Here is a 21,470-nt window from a genome sequence, read left to right on the forward strand (position 1 = left end):
TTCAAAGCCCTACTGTATGCAATTGTGCCATGTACTTTATTTTCTCAAAATGACCATATATAACCTTATGAGTATTATCTTTGATATTTACATCTTTTTATGGTCACTTTATATTACGCCATCATTTTGACACCTGGGTCCTATCACAGTATAGCAGTCTCTCCTTGTTTTGTATTTTTACTTTACCGCTGTATTTCTATGTATTCACTATAAGTGCGCCCCTTTCCTTGTTACATGTTCTCCTTATTCCTAGTTTCGATTAATAAAAGCTATTTTCTTTTACACTTTGTATTATTTTTTGCTTTACATCAGTCTTTTTTGTCGGCACTGATTGATTTGTAGCATTTTTGCAAAGCACTAAGCTAAAGAAAGACACTCTGCGGCAGGAGAATGGCAGATCATTTTTAATAAACACTATTTAGAAAGTTTCTTAACTTTGCATTTGTACATAGTGTTTACGAGTCTTGAGTTTTCCTTTTCTGTAACCCCTATATCCATTATGTCCCCCAAACTTTTTCACTAGTAATGCATCAATACTTTTTTTCACCATTGCCATAACAGTACACGACCAAATACAGTATATTTGCAGTAGAGACCTCCCGCAGAACTTCGTGCGACCAGAGTGGTGTCCATATGTTTTCCCAAAAACAGATATGCCCATAGAAAACTGTACACCATTAAATACCTAAAGAACTTCACTATCGCTGCATTGTTTCTTGCTTTATACCATTTGTTCCCACTCTCTTCCCTCCTTTGTCCCTTACCGCGTTGAGCTGTGGAAATCCCTGCTGCCCGTAGTCAGGCTGCCGCTTCCTCTTCATGCTGTCGCAGAAAGGGATTTCATTGGGGTGTAAATCTTTGCCCCGCTGACCAAAACTCTCAAGTGATCTGTGAACAAGAGTCCCAGATGGATTTACACTGCGCCTTTATGCTATTTATTAACATGTTACATTGATATATTTATGTTTATTGTATAAATTCCTCTGTTATAAATTCTACACAACAGATCATAAATGTTAATATATCTCCTAATACAACAGGAGCAGTCCCCCCTAAAATCCCCCATTAATATAAGCTCTTAGTCTTAGAGGGGCTGTCTAACAGTGATGAGCGAATGTGCTGGGATAAGGTGTTATCCGAGTGTCTTCGGCGTGATCGAAAAATATGTTCGAGTCCCCGCGGCTGCATGTCTCGCGGCTTTTCATCAGCGGCAACACATGGACAGATTACCTGTTTGTTAGACAACCCTGCATGTGTTGTGGCTGTCGAACAGCCGCGGGGACTCGAACATATTTTTCGAGCACGCCGAAGACCCTCGGATAACACCTTATCTGAGAACGTTCGCTCATCACTAGTTGCTATATCATACACGGCCTAACGACAGGAGTGGCCTAGTTTCTTTTAAGCAATTTAATTTATTTTCCTAGGAAAACCTGGTGACATTCAGTCCTACATTTAACATTATGTTTTTGTCCAGGATGTTCACACACCCGTAATATGGCCACATTAAAGAGTTTGTGTTATAGACATAAGACCTGGATCAACCCCGATACTACTGAACTGGATTAAGATCACCATAGAACCCAATACTGAGCTAAATTTGGTTCATTTGAACCATTGAGGGGGGTCTTAATGATGTATCAGTAGTATGAATACAATATTTAAAAAAAAATTTGGATTATTCCCCAAAAAGCAAGTTAGATATTTATCCGTATCTTGCTGATCGCCGGTGGTCCCACCTCTAGGACCCAAAGGGATCCTGAGATAGGAGCTCTATAATCCTGAGATCGATAGATCCAGGCTCTATATCTTTGTTTTGAATGGAGCCGAGATGTCCACTCAATTTATTGGCTATGGGTCTGGCAAGTTCAACACTCGGCTTTTTCTGCAAATCCCCAAAACAATGAATGGAGCAGAGACCATGCGCGCACAATTCCACTCCATTTACGTTCTCCATTCCATTCTCGGCGGGGAAGGGGGGGGGGGGGTGTTCCAGAGCTTTGATTCTGGGATTGGCGTCTCAGCGATCAGCAAGTTCTAACTTTTGGAAAGTGATACATCATGAGTGAATTTGGTGAAATTCTATTACAAAATTAGATGTTTAATATATGGAATTTCATAAAGCAGATAGATATAAACATAGATGGATAGATAGATAAATAATAGATGGATAATAGATAGATATAGATAAATAATAGATAGATGATAATAAATAGATAGATGACAGATAGATAGATAGATAATAGATAGATACATATTAGATAACAGATAGGTAGATAATAGATAGATAATAAATAGATAGATAGGTAGATAATAGATAGATAGAGATAGATAGATAGATGATAGGTAGATAATGGATAGATATTAGATAATAGATGGATAGATAATAGAAATCTCTTTTCTCACCTCTGCTTATATAATGGCATGCTATGTAAAGGCATTTGGCGTCCTGTAGATGAATTGGTTGGAGTTTCGTTGTACTGATCCATCGTCCTCCACCTCGTGTGCATATAGCTGACTGGAGGATCTGGAGGCCATTGTACGTTAGGCCGCCTACTCATTGAGGACAGTGGTGTACTAGCGCCTGGTTGATATGCTGATAATGGTAGTGATTTTCTCTCGCCATTAAACATCCCATTGGGCAGATTATCCTGGCTGGGATTACTACCTTTAGCTGCCATGGGGTGACAAAAGTTCTGTTGAAGGAACTGGGTCTGTGAATGAGGAGCAGTGGACTGGAATAGTGTATTCATATTACTCATGTTGTGCTGGGGGGGTTGTGCGTTGTCACCGAGGGGACACTCATCTTGACAGATGGGATTTAATTCGAAATCTTCACCATCCATGGGAATGTATGGAGCAAGGGTTTCAAGATCCAATTCACTAAAGTCATTCTACGGGAAAAACAAGAATAAAAACCATTGATATATAATGGGCACAAACGCGTATGGAGATGGTGTAGACCATCAAATCTGTGTTATAACCAAGAGCCGCAAACACAATTCTGATGTGTCCACCATCTACATCTCATAACAAGCATATCGGGATCAAGGGTCCAGTGGCAACTACTATGGACTCATTCCCATGTCTGAGATTTTTCATGGACCGAGACAAAATCAAGGAGACATGTCTGATATTGGTCAGATCAAAATCGTTAATACAATTCAACTGGATTGGGGAAAAATTGTCCTGCACTGGGATGCCAAAAGGTAGGAAAAGATAGAGAATCTGTTTTTTTTTGTCTTTCATCTGAGAAAAACTGATAAAAAAAGATTAAACTGATATAAAAACACGGATGTAACTCGAACGGATTTTCTCAATTCAATAAAATCACTGACGTATGAATGAGGCTTCTGCACCCGCTGTAGCGTTAGCACTGCCTCCTTCACTGGCGCCCATTACTACCTACACCTTAATAAAGCACATAATTGTGACCTAATTAGCAGAATTCCAGCTCTGACATCTGTTGCCAAGTGGTTTTCTTCCAAACACTGACAATGAACTGCTCATTTTTGCTGGAAGCATGCATTCCTAGGTATAATCATCATACCTGGGTCGTGCTGCATTTATTCTTTGCCTCTGTATCCATAGCAAATAGCTTTTCGATCAGCTCAATTCTGAGATCCTCTTCTAAAGCAGTGTAGTATTCTCCTGGACTGCTGGGCTGTTAAAGAAACAAGATAATAATTAGCATATTATTCCCTGATGCAGGTTTGGTTGCATATTTTTAATTAAGCCATGGGTATGTTCACCAATAAGACTATCACCAAACTGTTAAACTTGGATAGTAGCTGGTCGTATTAATTCAGTGTGACATACATCTCCTCCCCCATCTGTCTACAACCTCCCCGTGCTCTGAATTCTGCAATTGATCTAAGATTCTGTCTCCAAGACTTCTCTGGTGCTGCGCCAGTTTTCTGGAATGCACTACCACGGACGATCCGATTAACACCTAGCCTCCACATTTTTAAGAGTGCTTTAAAAGCAAATCTCTTTAGACAGGCCTATCACCTCACTTCAGTAATCTCTTTCCTGTTCCCACTTTCTATATTTAAACCAGAATCTGGTCCCTCCTATTCATCTGTCTCCATTTCCTCCATAATCTGTACCCCCCCCCCCCCCACCTTCGCCTCGAACACTTCTCTCGTGCTGTGCCAGTTTTCTGGAATGCATCACCATGGACAATCCGATTAACACTTAGTCCACACATTTTTAAAGTGAACCCGACACCGGGTTTGGTGATATGAGATACGTCTACCACCTTTCAGACCTCATATACTTCATTCTATAATGCTGTATATAAGCCCCCAACCCGTCCTGTAAGAGATGAAAAATAATTTTTATTATACTCACCTGCGGGGCGGTCAAGTCCAAGGGGTGTCGATGTACTGGGTCCATCACCTCCCATCTTCTTTCGATCGCTGTCCTCCTTCTTGCTTCGTGTGGACGTTCCTGAGTCATCCACACAGTCTCCTCGACATCGCGCACCTTCCCAGGTGTACTGTTCTCAGTCTTCTGCCTTGTTAAGGGCAGAGCAAACTACTGTAGTGCGCAGGTGTCGGGAACGGTCAGAGAGCCTCGGCGCATGCGCACTTCAGTACTTTGCTCTGCCCTTAACAAGTCAAAAAAGTACACCTGCGCAGGAGCTCGATGCCAAGGAGACTGCAGGGACGCATCATCCAAATGAAGCAAGAAGGAGGACGGCGATAGTAAGAAGAAGGGAGGCGAAGGACCAAAAACATCAACACCCCTCTGACTGGGCCTCCCCGTGGGTATCATAAAAGTGATGTTTCTTCTCTAAGGCTACTTTCACACATCAGGTTTTCAGCGTCAGGCTAAATCCGGCTAATTTTCAAAAAACCGTGCCGCCGGATCCGATTTTTTTCCCATAGACTTGTATTAGTGCCAGATTGTGCCTGATGACCTTGCGTTTCGTCCAGTTTTTGCCAGATCCGGCAAATCCGGTTTCTTGAAAAAACGTCCATAGCAACGTTTTTTGTCTCCGGCGAAAAAGCTGGAAGCACCGGATCAGGCGCTTCCGGCTGTTTGCTAGAATGGAAGTCTATGGGAGCCGGAAGGTGCCGGATCCGAAAAATGACAGATTCCATTTTTTTAAAGTGAGCATGCTCCCAAAAAATTTTTATCCAATAATCTAGATATGCTAGCAGGATCTGTCGACAAAACTAGTCCGTCGCATCAGTTTTTCACAATCTGCGCCAGATCCAGTTTTTCCAACATTCGCCAGATTGTGCCTGATGCAAAATACCTGATGTGTGAAAGTAGCCTTACAGGTCGGGTTGGGGACTTATATACAGCATTATAGAATGCTGTATATATGCCCTGAAAAGTGATGGCCGTATCTCATATCGGCCAAAACTGATAGGAACCCTTTAAAAGAACATCTCTTTAGACAAGCCTATCACCTCACTTCAGTAACCTAACTCTTCCCTCTTCCCCCTTTCTTCATTTTCATCAGAATCTGGTCTCTCCTATTCATCTGTCTTCACATCCTCTATGTAGGCGGAATAGAGAGAGAATGGCTCCAATATATGAGACAAATATCAAACATTCATGGCACATCCTGTGGAATTGCTGTAAGAGACATTTCCAAGGAAGTGAGTTCATACAATGCAGTGAAATTGTCGTTTTTGGCTTGAATCACATCCAAACTATGCAATTTAGCTAGAATTTTTGCACAAATTGCAATAAATGCATTCAGACATAGGGCGCGTGAACACAACTAATTTTCATGTACAAATGCTATCTGTGGCTATCACGGATGGCAATCGTATCTATGATATTCTATGAGGCTATGCACATGTCCGATTTGTTTTCCTTGAAGCAAATAGTCCATGGAAAAAATCAAATACATGTCTGATTTTGATCAAAATCAGCAATGCAAGTCTATGGGTTGGTAAAAAAAAAATATCAAACCGCACTTGGATGACACCTGGAGTGTGGTCCGATTTTCACGGACTTACAGAATAGAGAAGGTGGAGAAACTTTTTTTCTCTCCATGTCCATGAAAAACTGATGCCACTCTAATCAAACTCTGATCAAAATAATTAGACCGTCTGTCTCACTGAAGAATTCGGTTGTGTGAACCTACACTTTGAGACAAGGAAAAGCTGGTGGCTTTCGGAAAAAGTGTAAACTATGCAATATATTTGCAAAAGATACTCAAGTGTTTTATGTAGGATATGCATTTGTATCTAAAATGGTGTTCAAAGCTGGGCAAACCCATAGGAGTGAAATGTTGCGGTCAAGCGCTAATGTCAATATTGTTAATGGATATACAGTTTTGCAGAAACAAAGCACTGAGAAATACCTAGAAATGACAGCGATTAATTGTCCTTGTGGCCGTCAAGTGTCCTGTTTGATCAAAGCGGAGGTGGAAACAGTGAAGAACATCTAGTCCATGGCATAGTCACAGGTACACATGCTTCACCTTCCAATTGTGATTTTAACCTGTTAACCTTGATCCATTTAGTTGCAAGTGAAATACCTAAAGACTTTGGAGCAAAACTTTGGAGTCAGGTATGTGTTTTGGGCAACCTTCCCAGAACGTGTCAGAAGTAAATTTTGATGTACATTTCTCTGACAGTGTTTTGGAGACAACACAACAGACTCTTGGCACAAAGTCCGTCAGGGCTTCAGTGGGTAAACTCACCCTCAAGGTCAAACTGCTTGATATACAGTATTCCCAAAAATATTGCTTCTACACAAAAACTTTAAAGGATTGTTATGATTCTGATAAAGTGGTTTTTTTAAGGTATCTAACAATTTACTCCCACTTGGACCTCACTAGGGTTGGACCAGAGTACCATAGGATTATCTGGTGGGCCCAGCCAATGACTCAAAAATGGCTCTTCATTTAATTTAAGTCTCGATTTGCAGATAGTCTATTAAACCTTACTTACAGTATGTTGTGTTTTGATTATGGTTCCATTAGGAACACTTGTATACATTTTGTCCAACTAGAGATTGGTCTTCAAAATCAAGAACCCCAATCTCATACTGAACCCTACAAGTCCATGAATAGCAAACAATAAAGCTCCTTAAAAACGGTTTGTTTGTTTTCGTTCTGATACTCTGCATGGTGACCAAGAATATACAAAAACTCACATCTTTACCCCAAAATGAAGACCCTCCTGGGTGAGAATTCTTCACATTCTATCACCGTGTCCCATCATTTCAACCTATACTCTACGCGTCTGACTTCTTCTTTCATTTGAGAACGGGTATTAAGGATAACTATTATGTAAGAGCAACCAAGTTTACCAATCATGGAGTCATAACTCTATCATAGGTCATGGGTTCTTCAGAAAAACTGAACAGCCCATTCTTTTACCTCCATCATTAGTGGTTGTCACCTATCAACTGTCGCCATTTAAGAGTTTGACATCAATGATATATGACAGTATGAACAGCGATCACGTAAGACGGCGGCTCACCAAATACTATTTTTTTTGAAAATTCTTCTTAATAAATTAAAAAAACAACCCACAATGCGCCATTGCTTACCGTAGAACAGCTGCTGTTACTGCTAGCGCTTGGAGTACTGTTTCCTGGAGCCACCTGAGGAGCTGTGAAGGACGGAAGATTCATAATCTCAGCCTGGGAATTGTGGTTCTTGACTTCCAAGGGCCATTTGCTTTGGCTGGTCTGGACACCGTTATTATAAGTTGATGGTTCCTCATAAGGTTGGCCACCTGCAGAAGAAAAAATACTATTCAACAGCCGCAAGACATGCAGCCGCGGCGACTCGAGCATATTTTTCGAGCACGCCAAAAACACTCAAATAGGACACCAGCATTCACAGATAGTAACTTATCTGAACGTTTATGTGCTTTCAAGGGGAAAAAAGGAGGAAGCGTCTGACAGAGGTCTCCACTGAGAACTAACGGATTGGGAGTTGAATTTCCTTCTCTTCCCCGACATCATACACAACATTTGTTCAGCCACTCCTATGAAATTTGCAGGGTTGGACGACTTTTGTCTAATGTCCATTAGGGCCTTTTTATTACAGATGCTGGAGAGGGGGATATTGGGTTTTAACATGGCAGACGTCAAGATGCCATTGGAGACGAGCCACTGCCAGAGCTCTAATGCAATAGATTATTCCCTTATTCCTATTAAAATAAACATGCAGTACCAGCCAATCTGAGCATGCATGTTTACACGGGATGTGTGTAGCTGCATGACTGAATATAGCAGAGATAAGGTAGCGATTAACGGTATAGGGATTTAATCTCACTGAAAATCCCATAGCAATCCTCCGCCATAGGCAGGAGTCCTACATTATATTGACATGTAAAACTAATTAGTGGGTTATTCCCATCTCACAAAGTCGGAAACCTATTGCTAAGATATAAAATCACTTTATGATTGAAGGGAGTCTGACCAATGAGACCTCCACCTATCCTGAGAATTAGGGGGCCACTACGCTGTATCATGGCTTTCCCCGGCATCGGAGCATTTCTGGTGACCTGGCCGGGCAGGGTGCAGTAGGCTGTGCCTGTCTCAATCACTTGAAAAAAATCTGTGCTGCCTTTCCTTGACGAGAAAAGGGATTGGGGCAAAAAATGTGAAGGGGCCACACAGACAAATCAGCAGTGATGTCCCTTTATTCCCAGAAATGGATCCCCACCATCTGCCATCAATTCATGAGATAGGAATGCCCCTCTAGGGTGGGACTTGTATCTATTTGTGATCCTTTAATAGAAGACATATACTGATTGCTTTGGACATGTTGCCCATTCGTTAGCCTCATTATTTTTCAGGATCAGTAAGAGGCAAAATACTACAAAGAAGCAGGTCACGTCCGATGATAGACAAGGAAAGGCCTGGGCTATGTCCACTTACTAAAGTCCAAAGAGATGATCTCATCTCCGGGTGTCGGGGCGAGTTGCGCCAGCTCTTCGGGCTCTTCCTTCAGTTTGGCAAACAAGAAGTCGCTCGTCTTATCGGACACAGCAGTGTTATACATGGAGGTTATGGTCATCTGATTCGGTTTGAACAGAGACTCGGTTTGGTCCATGGAGAACACAACATTGTCTTTCTCAATCTCACTGCGGAGGAAAAAGATCAAAAAGCAAATTAAATAACACGGGAAATAAAGTTTCTACAAAATACTATTTTTTTATAGGAGGAAATATCACTATAAATAACTGTTTTAGTAAAAATGTGTAATTCCATGTTCAGTGTGATTAGTTCCATCCGGCATGTGAAAATCAGGTTTTAGCTTGAAAATTGCAAATTAAATGGGTGGCGGCTAACTTCCAATAACATTATGCTAATCACACTCTGATCGGGGTGTGATCACAGTGTGATCTGATTTTCTCGGATGAGAACATGGAAAAAAGGTTCCATCTTCCTCATCGTGTCAGTCCGTGTAAATCGGACCCCCACTCAGATGTCATTTGAGTGCAGTCCGATTTTTTTCCACGCACTCATTGACTTGCATGTCCGAGTGGGATCCGATTTACAGATGCAAATTAAGCGTGATTTTTTTTCCTAGGACAGACTCTGTCCAAAGAAAAAAAAATTGGACATGTGCCCATAGCTTCATTCACTTTAAAAGGAACTGGTCACTACATTTTTACTGTCCCAACCACAGGCAGCATGAATCGGACTGCGTGATGGCACCCTTGCATGTCTTTCTCTGAAATCCTGCTGACCGATGACTATAAAAAAAAAAGAGCAGACTAGTCCAGACAACTTCTCCCCGCCCCACTTCAGTTGATTGACAGTCAACTCCCATACGTGTACATAGGGAGAGATGCGTTGATCAACTGGAGCAGGTCGAGGACATTGTTGGACTAGTCAGTTCTTTCCTTACTGGCCTTCCAAATTATGTCTTCTCTGAATCGCTGCCAGGCTCTGATTCATCCTGTCAGTGGTTTAGGCAGACTGAATCTAGTAACAGGTTGAACAAGCTGAATGGCAACACCAAATGCAACCATGGACAGGTGTAGCACTGTTTCCTGGAAGAATGCAGGCTTTTAATCCTATAGATCCCTCAAAAAAACATTCAATAGAGGATCTGCTAAGGTCATCGGGACTCCATTCACTCTCTATAGCCGAGCACAGCACTTTCCTATTTTCAGCAGTCCAATAGTTAATAGAAGGAGCAGTGGTGCCACCGCTGCTATCCACCGGGGCATTTCAGAGCTCTGTTCTCATTATGGTGGGTGTACCTGCGGTCAGGCCCCCATCAATCAGCAACTTATCACTTATTCACAGCTTTAATATTAGGAATAATCATGTAATAATAATAGTTGCAATAGTGAAAAGAATCAGTTGATTGTTGAATTGATCATATATTCAATATGATGCTATACAGAAATGATATATTTTTCGCTTCCTCACCTTAGGACATAGTTCACACTGACAATGCACTGTGGCTGGGAGTTGCGTGTATTGTAAATGACGGTGCCGTGACTCTCCACCCACACATAACCACCATGCTTGGCCAGCATCCGGTACTGACCACTGACCACTTGACCTTTTGTGCACACTAGAAAAATCAAATTAGGATATGAGGAAAAAATAACATTTACATTTTACGTTCTTTTTTTTCCTAAATTATTAGACAAAATTTTTAATAAACAATCCTTCTTTATCACACCAACACAACTAGTCCTATGCTGCCCAGCAGACTCTCTTTACTGTGCTTTAGCCTCCATGTGCCTTTATCCGTCTGACCGCTGACGTCAATCACTATCAGTGGTTGTACCTGTATATACGGTGAAGACACCGCTGAGGCAGCAATATTCTACACAAGTCACAATTTTATTTTATACTATTCCTGATGTGTTGTTTTTTTTCCTTTCCAAATCATCTACAGGGCAGGTTGGTTACGTTAGAATATCCTGAAAAGGAATCCGTCACCAGTTTTTTGGTACCCCATTTGAGTGCCTCATAATGTAGGGGCAGAGACCCTGATTCATGCGATGTATCACATACTGGGCTGCTTCCTGTAGTTTTGGTAAAACCCTTGTTTTATCTGCTACAGATCTAGCAGTTCTCTGAATGCTGAGCTCTGTATAACCCCGCCCACACCGCTGATTGGCAGCTTTCTCTGTAAGCTGTGAATAGGCAGAAAGCTGCCAATCACTGGTGGGGGCAGGGATATACACAGCTCATGAATATGGAGGACTACAAGGCTGCAGATTTACTAGTCATTTAGTGATCATCTTCTGCTGATAAAACAGTGGTTTTACAAAAGAATAAATAACACATGGCTGGAATCAGGGTCTCGGTCTCTACATTAGGTGATCAGGCTTTACGGGGTTTAAAGGGGTTGCAAAGGCAAAGTAAAACTTCATTCAGGAGACTGGAGGTATAATAAATATCAGACTCAGTAATCCTCACCGACTGGAACTCACCAGGATCCAGTAGGGATGGGAAGCGGAGATGTCACCATTTATCCTGCCTCTAGACTGTGATTGGCTGCAGTGGTCAGTGACTGTGAGTAGCTATTATCTCAGTCTGTCTCTCTCGCCAACACAAATAATTCACTTACAGGGAACCGAGCACCATGTGCTACTCGGCTCTGCGCGCTACTCGGCTCTGCGCGCTACTCGATCGTGCACCCCGATGATGGAGTATCGAGCAGTCGCCCATCAGTACCGCAGGGACTTGGTTTGCCCGTTGAATATAGGACAGAGGTGCAGTGCAGATATCTGGACGTGTGTTGACTCTTGACCTTGTCCAAGGTCTTTGTATACAGACTACCGGTCATTTCTTGCTACCAAGGTAAGCAGTGCTCATATACATGTTCCTATAGATAACATCTGACTCTTCCATAAACTTTTGTTCCTTGCTTTTGACCTTCTCAGTTTTTCATTTCCAGGTCCCTTTCTATTACACCTTGACGCATTTCCACACTCCACAAACATGTGTGATAAATCTATTGGCGTCTGGCTCCATCACCTGCAAATCGCTTTATAACAAACAGAATAAAATATTAAGTGTAAAACCACAAATTAATTCTTTGTCAGGAACGAGTTCCAATCGTTTAGCTGAGTAAATGTTTAGCATTGCGCATACTGTACTAATAATAAAAGATAAATTAAACACTGTCTCCTGCACACAAGAAACACTATGTCCTACGTCCTCTGCCAAATGAAGTACTTCACTTCCAAGTGATCTCAGCCCAATTAAGGGCTTAGACGCCATAAATCTGCACTCCAACAACACATTGCTGGGACAATAACCTCACCTCAACGTGGAAACATTGCAACATTGGGCAAAGGAAACCAAGTGTGATGTCTTTAGCCTCCACGGCTAATTATCGTGGCCGGCTTAATATTGAGATTCAGATTTGTATATGTTGCGCTAGTCGGGCAGGATAGGCTGCCAACTTCTATTCTCAAGGTGTAACGGAGTTATCCGCTTTGTACAACCCCTATTATTTAGAAGGATTCCCCAACAGTACACTGAAAACAGGTTTGTTTGTTTTCGGAACCATCTATGATCTGCTGTTATCTGTGGTTGGTCATAGCAGAATTTGTCCCTACAGAAGTGTTTTAATTATTATTTTATTAAATAATTTATTGAATTATGAATCAATAATATGCATGAAAATAAGAAACTTTGTATTATATCTTATCACAGAAATCTGCTTTTTTTTCCTGATAGGACTGATCTTCCATTCTCAATTCACAGGTAAAATCTGTCTTCAGTGAAGACAGATTTTTATATTACCGAGATAAAAGATAGCTGCTGCTCCTGATAAGATTCTTTGTATGAGGAAGAAAGAGGAGCTTGATCAAAATCTTCCCTCCCCCATCCTCTCTTTATAGAATCTTATCAGAACTAACCGCCATTTCCTATCTCAGAAATTTAATTTAAAATGTAATTTTTCTCCTGGGCTACAGACTGCCTGTATGCTTTCCCTACAAGTTCTCGGGAATCCTGTCACAAGTGTGTCACGATCTCCTGGATGATCGGGGGTTAGAAGATCACTACGTATTGTGAATCGCAGATCTTCTATTTAGCCTGTGTGTTTGTGACCAATATTAAATGGATTTGGTTTCCTTTGGTGCTCAAGAGGTTAAGGACCCTCTCTATGCTGGTCAGAAATATGCAGCTCCATTTCAGCTGCTTCTGATCTGGTCATTACCTCTCCCTATAAAACATGGCCAGACTTTCTCTGTCTTGCCAGTGAAAGCCTTTCTTCCTAGCTCCTTAGAGTCGTTGTGCTGAAATGGAGATTGTTGTTGCTGCTGGAGATTGTTGCGTGCTGTTTTTGGGTGTGTGCTTTCCTCATTGTACTATTCCCATGTGGTTGGCACATTCCCATTCTTCCCTATATACCTCTCTACCTTTGGTGAGTGTTTTGTATGTTTGTTGCTTTCTGTTATCCCTGTTTGTCTTACGTGTTGATACACTACCATTTCTGTCTCGGACCTTCTGTGGGAGGGGACAGCATAGCGAATATCAGGAGCACACTAAGGCTGGTGGCCCAAACCTCCTCACCTTTAGAGGTACCTTTGGGAGCAGGGATACGTAGGGCTCCAGTCCTAGGGATGGTTCATGTCCCCTTTCTCTATCATGAACAGTTCTCACTTCTGCACAGCGCAATGTTCTCACTGTAATTGCAGCAAATTCTTCTCTATGTACCCTTGTGTAGGAGAGAAGATGCTCCCTTACACTTGTCACCAAGATCACAGACTTCTCGCGTGCTTTCCCGACAAACACTCCGGTATCCTCACTCCTGCACAGTTTTCACTCTCTGTAGTGATAGAGCCACAGTGACAGCGCTGTGCAAGAGTTCCTGCTCTCGTCTCACAGTGACTGTTATATAGAAAGAGCACACTTTAGCGCATTTTATCCATGAATGAAGGAAGATATGGTCATTAATCCTTTTATCAAAATAAATAAAAGTTTAGTTACTTTTTCAAGAAGTATGGCTTTTTTTTTACATGGGGTAAGGCTTTGTTTTTTTTCTTTTGGCGCCTGTGCCTCTCTAGTCTAGAGATAGGCCCCCTCTTGCCGGGATGTAAATCTAGTTCTTAACCAACTGGACGTGTTTCAAAAGAAGACCCCCATAGAGAAGAATTGAGAGCTGCTGATTCCAAAAAGGATCCGAAACAGGACTTGAAGAATAGTGGTTTACTGTTAACACGTTTCACAATCAAACAGACTCCTTCTTCAGGACAACCACATTCAAGAGAATGGCATGACATATTTGTGGCCAGCGACAGGTCCTCTTTAGCTGATATGAGTTAGATGGCTTATTATGGAGGAACATACCACCTTTTGAAGTCAGATCCCACTGATAAATATAAAAATGAATTAAGGGCTTTTTTGAGATCCCATGTGGAAAATGGTACTATGTCTAGACGTCAAGCAGAAAAATTGTATACCGAATTTCCTTTAAAACCCTTGTGGTATCATGTACCCAAAATACACAAGTCAGAATGTGCCCCCCCAGGCCGCCCAATAGTCTCGGGTGTAGGAGCACTAACGGAACCTCTATCACGTTATTTGGACTGGCTCTTACATCCCCTCCTGCTAGACATACCTTCCTACGTACGTGATACGAAACAATTCTTGGAAATAATAAGGGGGTTTACCTGGCAAGAAAATTTCTCTCTAGCATCCATCGATGTAGAAAGCTTATATACGCGTATTCCCCAGGACCAAGCAGTAGAGGCAATTAGCGAAATCTTATCGCATACACCAACGGACCATAGAGCTATAACATTTATAAGTGAAGGCTTACGGTTCGTTTTATCACACAATGCTTTCAAATTTGATACTAGTTGGTTTGTGCAAACAGAGGGTACAGCGATGGGTACGCCCGTAGCTTGTACCCTCGTCAACCTGTACCTAGCGGTTTTTGAGGAAAGATTTGTATATAATGCCAGGAACCCCTTTCTTAAACATTTAAAACTCTACATAAGATATGTCGATGATGTATTTATAGTGTGGGATGGGGCAGCATCTGATTTCCAGTCCTTCGTCCAATATCTTGATATCACGAATAACATGAATATGAAATTCACCTCGGTATTCGGTGGGTCACATCTCGAATTCTTAGATGTCAGGATTTGGATAGAGAATGGTTCCATACAAACTGAGGTGTTTCGAAAACCCACTGCGACAAATTCCCTCTTACACTATCAAAGCGCCCATCCAGAGTACATAAAGAGATCGCTGCCGTATAGTCAGTTTCTCCAGGGTTCTGAGAGTAAATAGCGATAAAAAAGGTTTTTTTCGCCAATCACAGGAACTATATACCAGATTTAGAAATAGAGGGTATCCCCCAAAAATATTGGACAGAGCACTAACCCAAGCGAGTACGGTGGATAACAATAAAAAACTTAATAAAAACGCATCAATGCAAAAAAGATTCGTTTTTAGCTTTGTGTTTGGCCCAATGGATCAAAGTATAAGGACAGCAATAAGACGCAACTGGCATATACTGGAAAAGGATTCCAGCTTGGCTGGTCCGGTAAGCCAGGGACCGTTGTTTGCATGCCGACGCAGTAGAAACCTAAAGGACATATTGGTACACAACAGTGTGAGTTCCTCAAAAACTACTAACTGGCTAACCACTGGTATGCCACAAGGTAATGTGAAATGTGGACACTGCAATTTCTGTCCTTTTCATTTAACAGGCAAAATGATCCAAGTAGGTCCGATTCAACACACAGTAAAAGATCTGATATCCTGTAGAACTAAGTTTGTTGTGTACGTACTACTATGTCCATGTGGTTTCTATTATATAGGCAAAACCATACGTCCCTTATTCATTAGATTCAGAGAACACTTCAAATCTATAAGTACAGGAAAAGGTGTTCCCAAACTAATAAAAAACATACGTACTCACCATGAAGGTAATGCTACCTGTCTGCGGTTTGCAGGTCTAGAACAGGTTAAACTACCAGAACGAGGGGGCAATTTACACAAACTATTATTAAGGAAAGAGGAAAGTGGATTTTGAAACTTAACGCTACAGGTCCGCTTGGATTGAATGATCGCACTGATTTATCAGTATTTTTGTGATTGTTTATTTATAATAGTACTTGTCATAAAATTGAATGTAATTGGTGTTTGATTAATCTAATTCTGTTTCACTACAATTTAATTGTTTTTAAAGTATGTTTTAATGGAAGTAGGTTTCTCTAATCAGGTGACGTCGATAGAGGCAGGTGGACCGTAGAAACGGAAATACTAGTTATACCTGCCCTCTCGGCTTCACCCGCAGACCCGTTGAAGCTCAGAGGAGCGAAACGATCGTCGTCTGTACAGGAACCGAAGGTTCTCCCTTGCACTGCTTTGCTGTTTTTGCACATGAAGCCTCAATAAAATAGACATTGTTTGGACCTATGGTGAGTGCTCGTTTTCTCCATTTTATGCTTGACAAAGATTGTTTCTATTTTCACGAGCACCCCATACGGTTGTGGTACTAGGACTCCAGCCGCTATGTGGAGGTGTGAGCACAGGTGAGCGGTGCTGATTGTGCGCTTGATTTTTTCTTTTCCGTTTGATTTATTATGGAGGAAAGCTGCAAAGTCCTGTTTCTGATTGACTCCATGCCTAGTTTTACACCCTCCCTGATCTCAACAGATCGGGAATACATAGTGGTCGCATCCGCTAAGTAGAAAGGAGGAAACCGAACTAGCTAAGAAAATGTGACCTCTTGTTTGTAAGAATAAAAAGCCGTCCACATAATCACAAATCTAACCATATTCCTTACAGCTTGAACCTAGATCTTGGTTAATACTTACAGGTCTGGTGGCTTTTAGTCATACTTTCTGAATCCAGGGCATGATAAAACTCATATGCTGAACGCCCAAGCAGCTCCTCTTGATGGTATCCAATCAATTCAGTAATTCTACAAGAAGAAAATAGAAAAAAATTAAAAGTTTATTATGTTAGATTTCTTATTTAAGCTGAAAAAAAGAATCTAGACTGCACATTTAACATTTAGGCTACGATCCCACGATGAGTATTTGACGTTGCAGATTTTCTGCACCATTTCTGCGCCTATTAATTAACTTAGGTTTCTTGCATTTTTTTCATGGCAGTTTTTTACATGCCTTTTTATTGCATTTTTGATGCTACGTTTTTGTCTCTTTTTGGTGTCTTGTGTTTTAAAGAAAGCAGCTTTACTTTTGATTTTTCCTGGAATTTGGTTTTGCCAAACTTCATTGATACAGTCAAGTGCGGATTACATGCGTTCTTGATGCATTTCCACCGGAGAAACACACTAAAACAATTCTATAAATCCCATCCACTTTGCTGGAACTGTAAGACGCTGCGTGTTTTGCTTAGTAAAAATATGCAGTCATAAACTCATGGTTCGCATATTTTTTTTTCCACGACTTTAACGTCCATGATCTACTAGGACGTAGGATTGACCGACCCCCGCCGATCAGCCGATCCTTTTACTCTCAATGGAGAGAAGCAGATATCAGAGGTTCTCCACCCACATAAAGACCACGTGGACGCTCGAGTCAGGAGGAACAGTTGACAGCCAATTGAGATGTGACCTTCGCAGACTCTTATTTCGCAAAACAGGAAACAACCTTCAAGCTTTTCTGGACTAAGGACTTGTCTTCAGCTAAATGCTAAGAAAATGGCTTAATAATGGAGTCAAACAAAAAACAAACCTACCATCTTTGGGTAAATCGAATCGTTACATGGTGCCAAGCCACCAGATTTGTTGAAACACATACAGGCGAAGAAACCATGTCAATTCTCAAATCTCATTAAAATAACTTTTCCACATGATGTAGCCCTGCGGTAAAATGAACCCAGCAGGAAGGACAGATGGAACAAACACAAGAAATACGGCTCCTGTTTGGCTAAAGATGGAACAGTACATTATATTATACGGTACATCTCAATCCGATCCGGGATGATTTGGTCACAAGATGGGCGTCTGCTACAACTTTCTTTTAAAGGGGTTGCTCATTTGACCTATTTAGATACTAATCAAAATCTGTGGTGAAATTATCAGTGATCCGCTGGGAAACCAGGCAGCTGGTGTTTTATTCCTCTATAGCGAAAATGAAGTCTCAGACCTTACCATGCCCAATGAAATCCGTTTGATGCATGGACCCTCCTGAGAGAGATGCTTTTGTAGCCATCTTCCATGCCGACCACCCAACAGAGGTCCCTGCTAGTGATGAGCGAACATGTTATCCGAGCATGCTCATGTGCTAACCGAGTATCTTCGGCGTGCTCGAAAAATATGTTCAAGTCCCCGCGGCTGCATGTCTCGCGGCTGTTCGACAGCGTCAACACATGGAGGGATTGCCTATTTGACACTCATTTAGGACAGGAGTATGCTCAGATACCACCTTATCTGAGCACGTTCGTTCATCACTAGTCCCTTCTAGTGGACCATCGTCTGCTTCCTAAGAATGTCCTAAAATGTGTTACAGACTGGGATTTCTATATCAAACATTAGATATATGACCGCAAATTCCACCAGAATTGCCAAAAAACATGAGACAATTGACACCAAAAGTGCCGGGCATGTTCAAGTGGGCACTAGGCAACACATATATTCTGGTTTTGCTTTTTTTTGTTGGACAATTTTTAGTTCACTCTATTCACTATTATCATTTACTCCATTTTAAGTGACACTTGTAAATTTTTCCCAACATTTTAGGAGGCTCCCAGGAAAAAAGTGAGATCTCGGAAACTATGAGAAAAACTAGCATATTTTCCCAATCTCCAATAAACAAATCGGAAACATCCCAGAATCAAGCCATACTGTAAAGGTTTCTCGGGAAGGCAGAGACCTAGGTGTGTATGGGGCAAGGGATGAGTGTGGTCTTGAAGATTGGGCATGACTATGGTGGGAATCTTTTCAGCAATGAGTTCCGCTCTCCCAGATGCCAGTGATCTAAAGTTAGTGCTTTAAAAGTCAACAGTAGATTTAAATCCATCTAATTTATCTAGCCTTTTAATCTATCCCTCCACCATGCTTTCCACAGCAGCTTTTCTTGCTATACATAAAGCTGTCGGTCATTACAAAGAAGTTTATCAAGTAATTGCAGCGCATATACTAAAAGTCTCAGTGAGCGGAACCACAGAGAACCATTTTCAAACTAATATTGATAGTATTGAGATTCACGTTAATCATACTGGAAAACTATAAGACGCTTTCTAATCTGTCCAACATAATAATTACCTGCTCATTTAAGATGATCATGAGATTATCCCATCTACTGTATTATCGTCAAGGGCTTAGCAATAATAATGGAACTCGGGCCTTGAGGTCTAAACACTATGGATGGGTTATATGAGCTGGAAGATGTTTAATAAATAAACCATTCTCCCGAAAATGAATTTCTGCCGCAGCACATAAATCAGGCACAGGACCTGAGTATGTTAAGTACTGTATATATAAGACATTCCAGTACAGCCCTCGGAGTTCTCACAATGAAGGCCATGCGCAAACACGTCAACCAGTCCAATGCAGCTCTACTATGACAAATCTATAAAAAGCGCGGTGATATTCATACAAACAGAAATTCATTACTTACGAAGTATGAAATGCATTTATACTCTCTGCTCACAAGCTGCTCATCTCCGAGTTAACACTTAACATTCCGGCTGCTGGCAGCCAACACTGGAGGGTGCTTAGTGCATAATGTGGTATTATTAAAGGGGTCGTTCACTACTTGGACAACCACTTCTCAACCCTTATGTTTCCCCCTAGTAAAATAATAACACTTATTCTCGCCTCCGATATCGTCACTGTTCCGACAGTGTCAGCACTGGCTATCCTTGGGAATACATGACATTGTTATGTCACATGATCCATGCGACCAATCAGCGCTGGCTTCAGTTTTCTCTCCTTCGAACCAAACAAGACATCCGGAGGAAGTGAGAAAGCAGCAACAGCTCACATTTCTTCCAGATGTCAATTACGTCAGTAGGAGAGTGAAGACAGAGCTGATTATCAGCAGAGATTGCGTGACAGTCCCGGGACGGCCAGCGAGGGCACAGGACTATTTCACCACATCAATGATTTACAGATGATCTGCAAAGAGGAGTGGACCAAAAATCCTCCCGATAAGTGCGCAAACCTCATAATCAACTACCAAAATGTCTGACTGCTGTACTTGCCAACAAGGGTTTTGACACGTATTAAGACTGGTTTGCCAGAGGGATCAAATACTTATTTCTCACTGCACAATGCAAATCAATTTATATAATTTATACAATGTGATTTTATTTTTGATATTCTATCTCTCAATGTTAAAATTAACCTACCCTTAAAATTATAGATTGTTCATGTCTTTGTCAGTGGGCAAACTTACAAAATCAGCAAGGGAACAAATACTTATTTCCCCCACTGTATATTAGCAAATTTATCAAAGCAAAATTTTGGACTGAAATTCACAGTTGGATATTTTTGAGTCCCGTAGGTGCATTTTACAGTATGTTAGGATGGGTTTGTTCAATCCACAGATGAGCAACTTAGCAGTAGTCATATTTAACAATGTAAATGTTGGTATTACGACATTCTACAGACAGAGGTGTAATTGTGCCTCCCAGGCCCTAATGTACAGTCCTAAACAGGGCTAACACCTACTATGTGAAATCCTGAAAACTTGTGTCTTTGTACAGGGTTGCGAGGCATTTGGTCCCTCTAGGTGAGACTGGTCCTCTGCACGCCGTGTCAGAAGCTACGCCCTTGTCCATGCTGCACCCTTGGCCACGTTCACACATTTTTTGCCCACTCCAAAACCAGGAGTAGCCAAAAAAACAGAAGCGATGACGTGTTTCTCTTCTACTTTTCCTCTGATTGTTCCACTCCTGGTTTTGGCTTTCAAACACTGATGTAAAAATACTGACCAAATACTGAACGTGTGAACTTGACCTAATGGTATGTTCACACTGAGTATTTCTATGTGGATTTAGGTCACGTTCAAACGTTCACTATTTGGTCAGTATTTTACCTCAGTATTTGTTAGCCAAAATCAGAAGTGGGTGAAAAACGCAGAAGTGGTGATGTGTTTCTATTATACGTTTCCTCTGATAGTTCTACTCCTGGTTTTGGCTTACAAATACCGAGGTAAAAAACTCACCAAAGACTCCCGAAGACTCCATGTACTAAATTCTTGTATGGTTACGGTACTTCTTGTTCGACAGGGGTTATCACCAACATATCCATGTACAACTAGACAAAATTAATATTTGGGCACCAAATTCTGTCAGATCTGTAATGGTCGCCATACGTGTTGGATAATTTTTACGCAATTTGTTGTTCAATTTATCCGAATTGGGAGTAAAATTTGATGTTTCAAATACATTTTTCATGAATTGAAAGTGCCCCAAAATATGTTTTCTCATGCTATCAGGTCTCTCCAGATATCAGATTTTAGGGAGAGATGGAGTTAAAACATAATAATCAGGTCTTCCGGCACTTACTAGGCCGCATGTGGTCACATTGGACCTAGTCAGTGATGTAAAGCCATGACTGAAGACAC

The 21,470-nt window shown here is 41.3% G+C and overlaps 1 protein-coding gene across 1 annotated transcript in view; it reads right to left on the bottom strand.

Annotated features, from left to right (window-relative positions):
* Nucleotides 1–21,470, bottom strand: part of EPAS1 (endothelial PAS domain protein 1) — a 107,932-nt gene that overhangs the window by 4,538 nt on the left and 81,924 nt on the right. Inside the window, exons 7-13 of the mRNA XM_077282409.1 lie at nt 16,746–16,852; nt 10,372–10,519; nt 8,866–9,071; nt 7,525–7,712; nt 3,551–3,664; nt 2,407–2,894; nt 765–888 (exon numbers count right to left, since the gene is read on the bottom strand). Of these exons, the coding sequence (XP_077138524.1) occupies nt 765–888; nt 2,407–2,894; nt 3,551–3,664; nt 7,525–7,712; nt 8,866–9,071; nt 10,372–10,519; nt 16,746–16,852 (1,375 nt within the window). The remainder of the gene's footprint in view (nt 1–764; nt 889–2,406; nt 2,895–3,550; nt 3,665–7,524; nt 7,713–8,865; nt 9,072–10,371; nt 10,520–16,745; nt 16,853–21,470) is intronic.

Source organism: Ranitomeya variabilis, chromosome 2 (assembly GCF_051348905.1).
Source record: "Ranitomeya variabilis isolate aRanVar5 chromosome 2, aRanVar5.hap1, whole genome shotgun sequence".
Taxonomy (NCBI): domain Eukaryota; kingdom Metazoa; phylum Chordata; class Amphibia; order Anura; family Dendrobatidae; genus Ranitomeya; species Ranitomeya variabilis.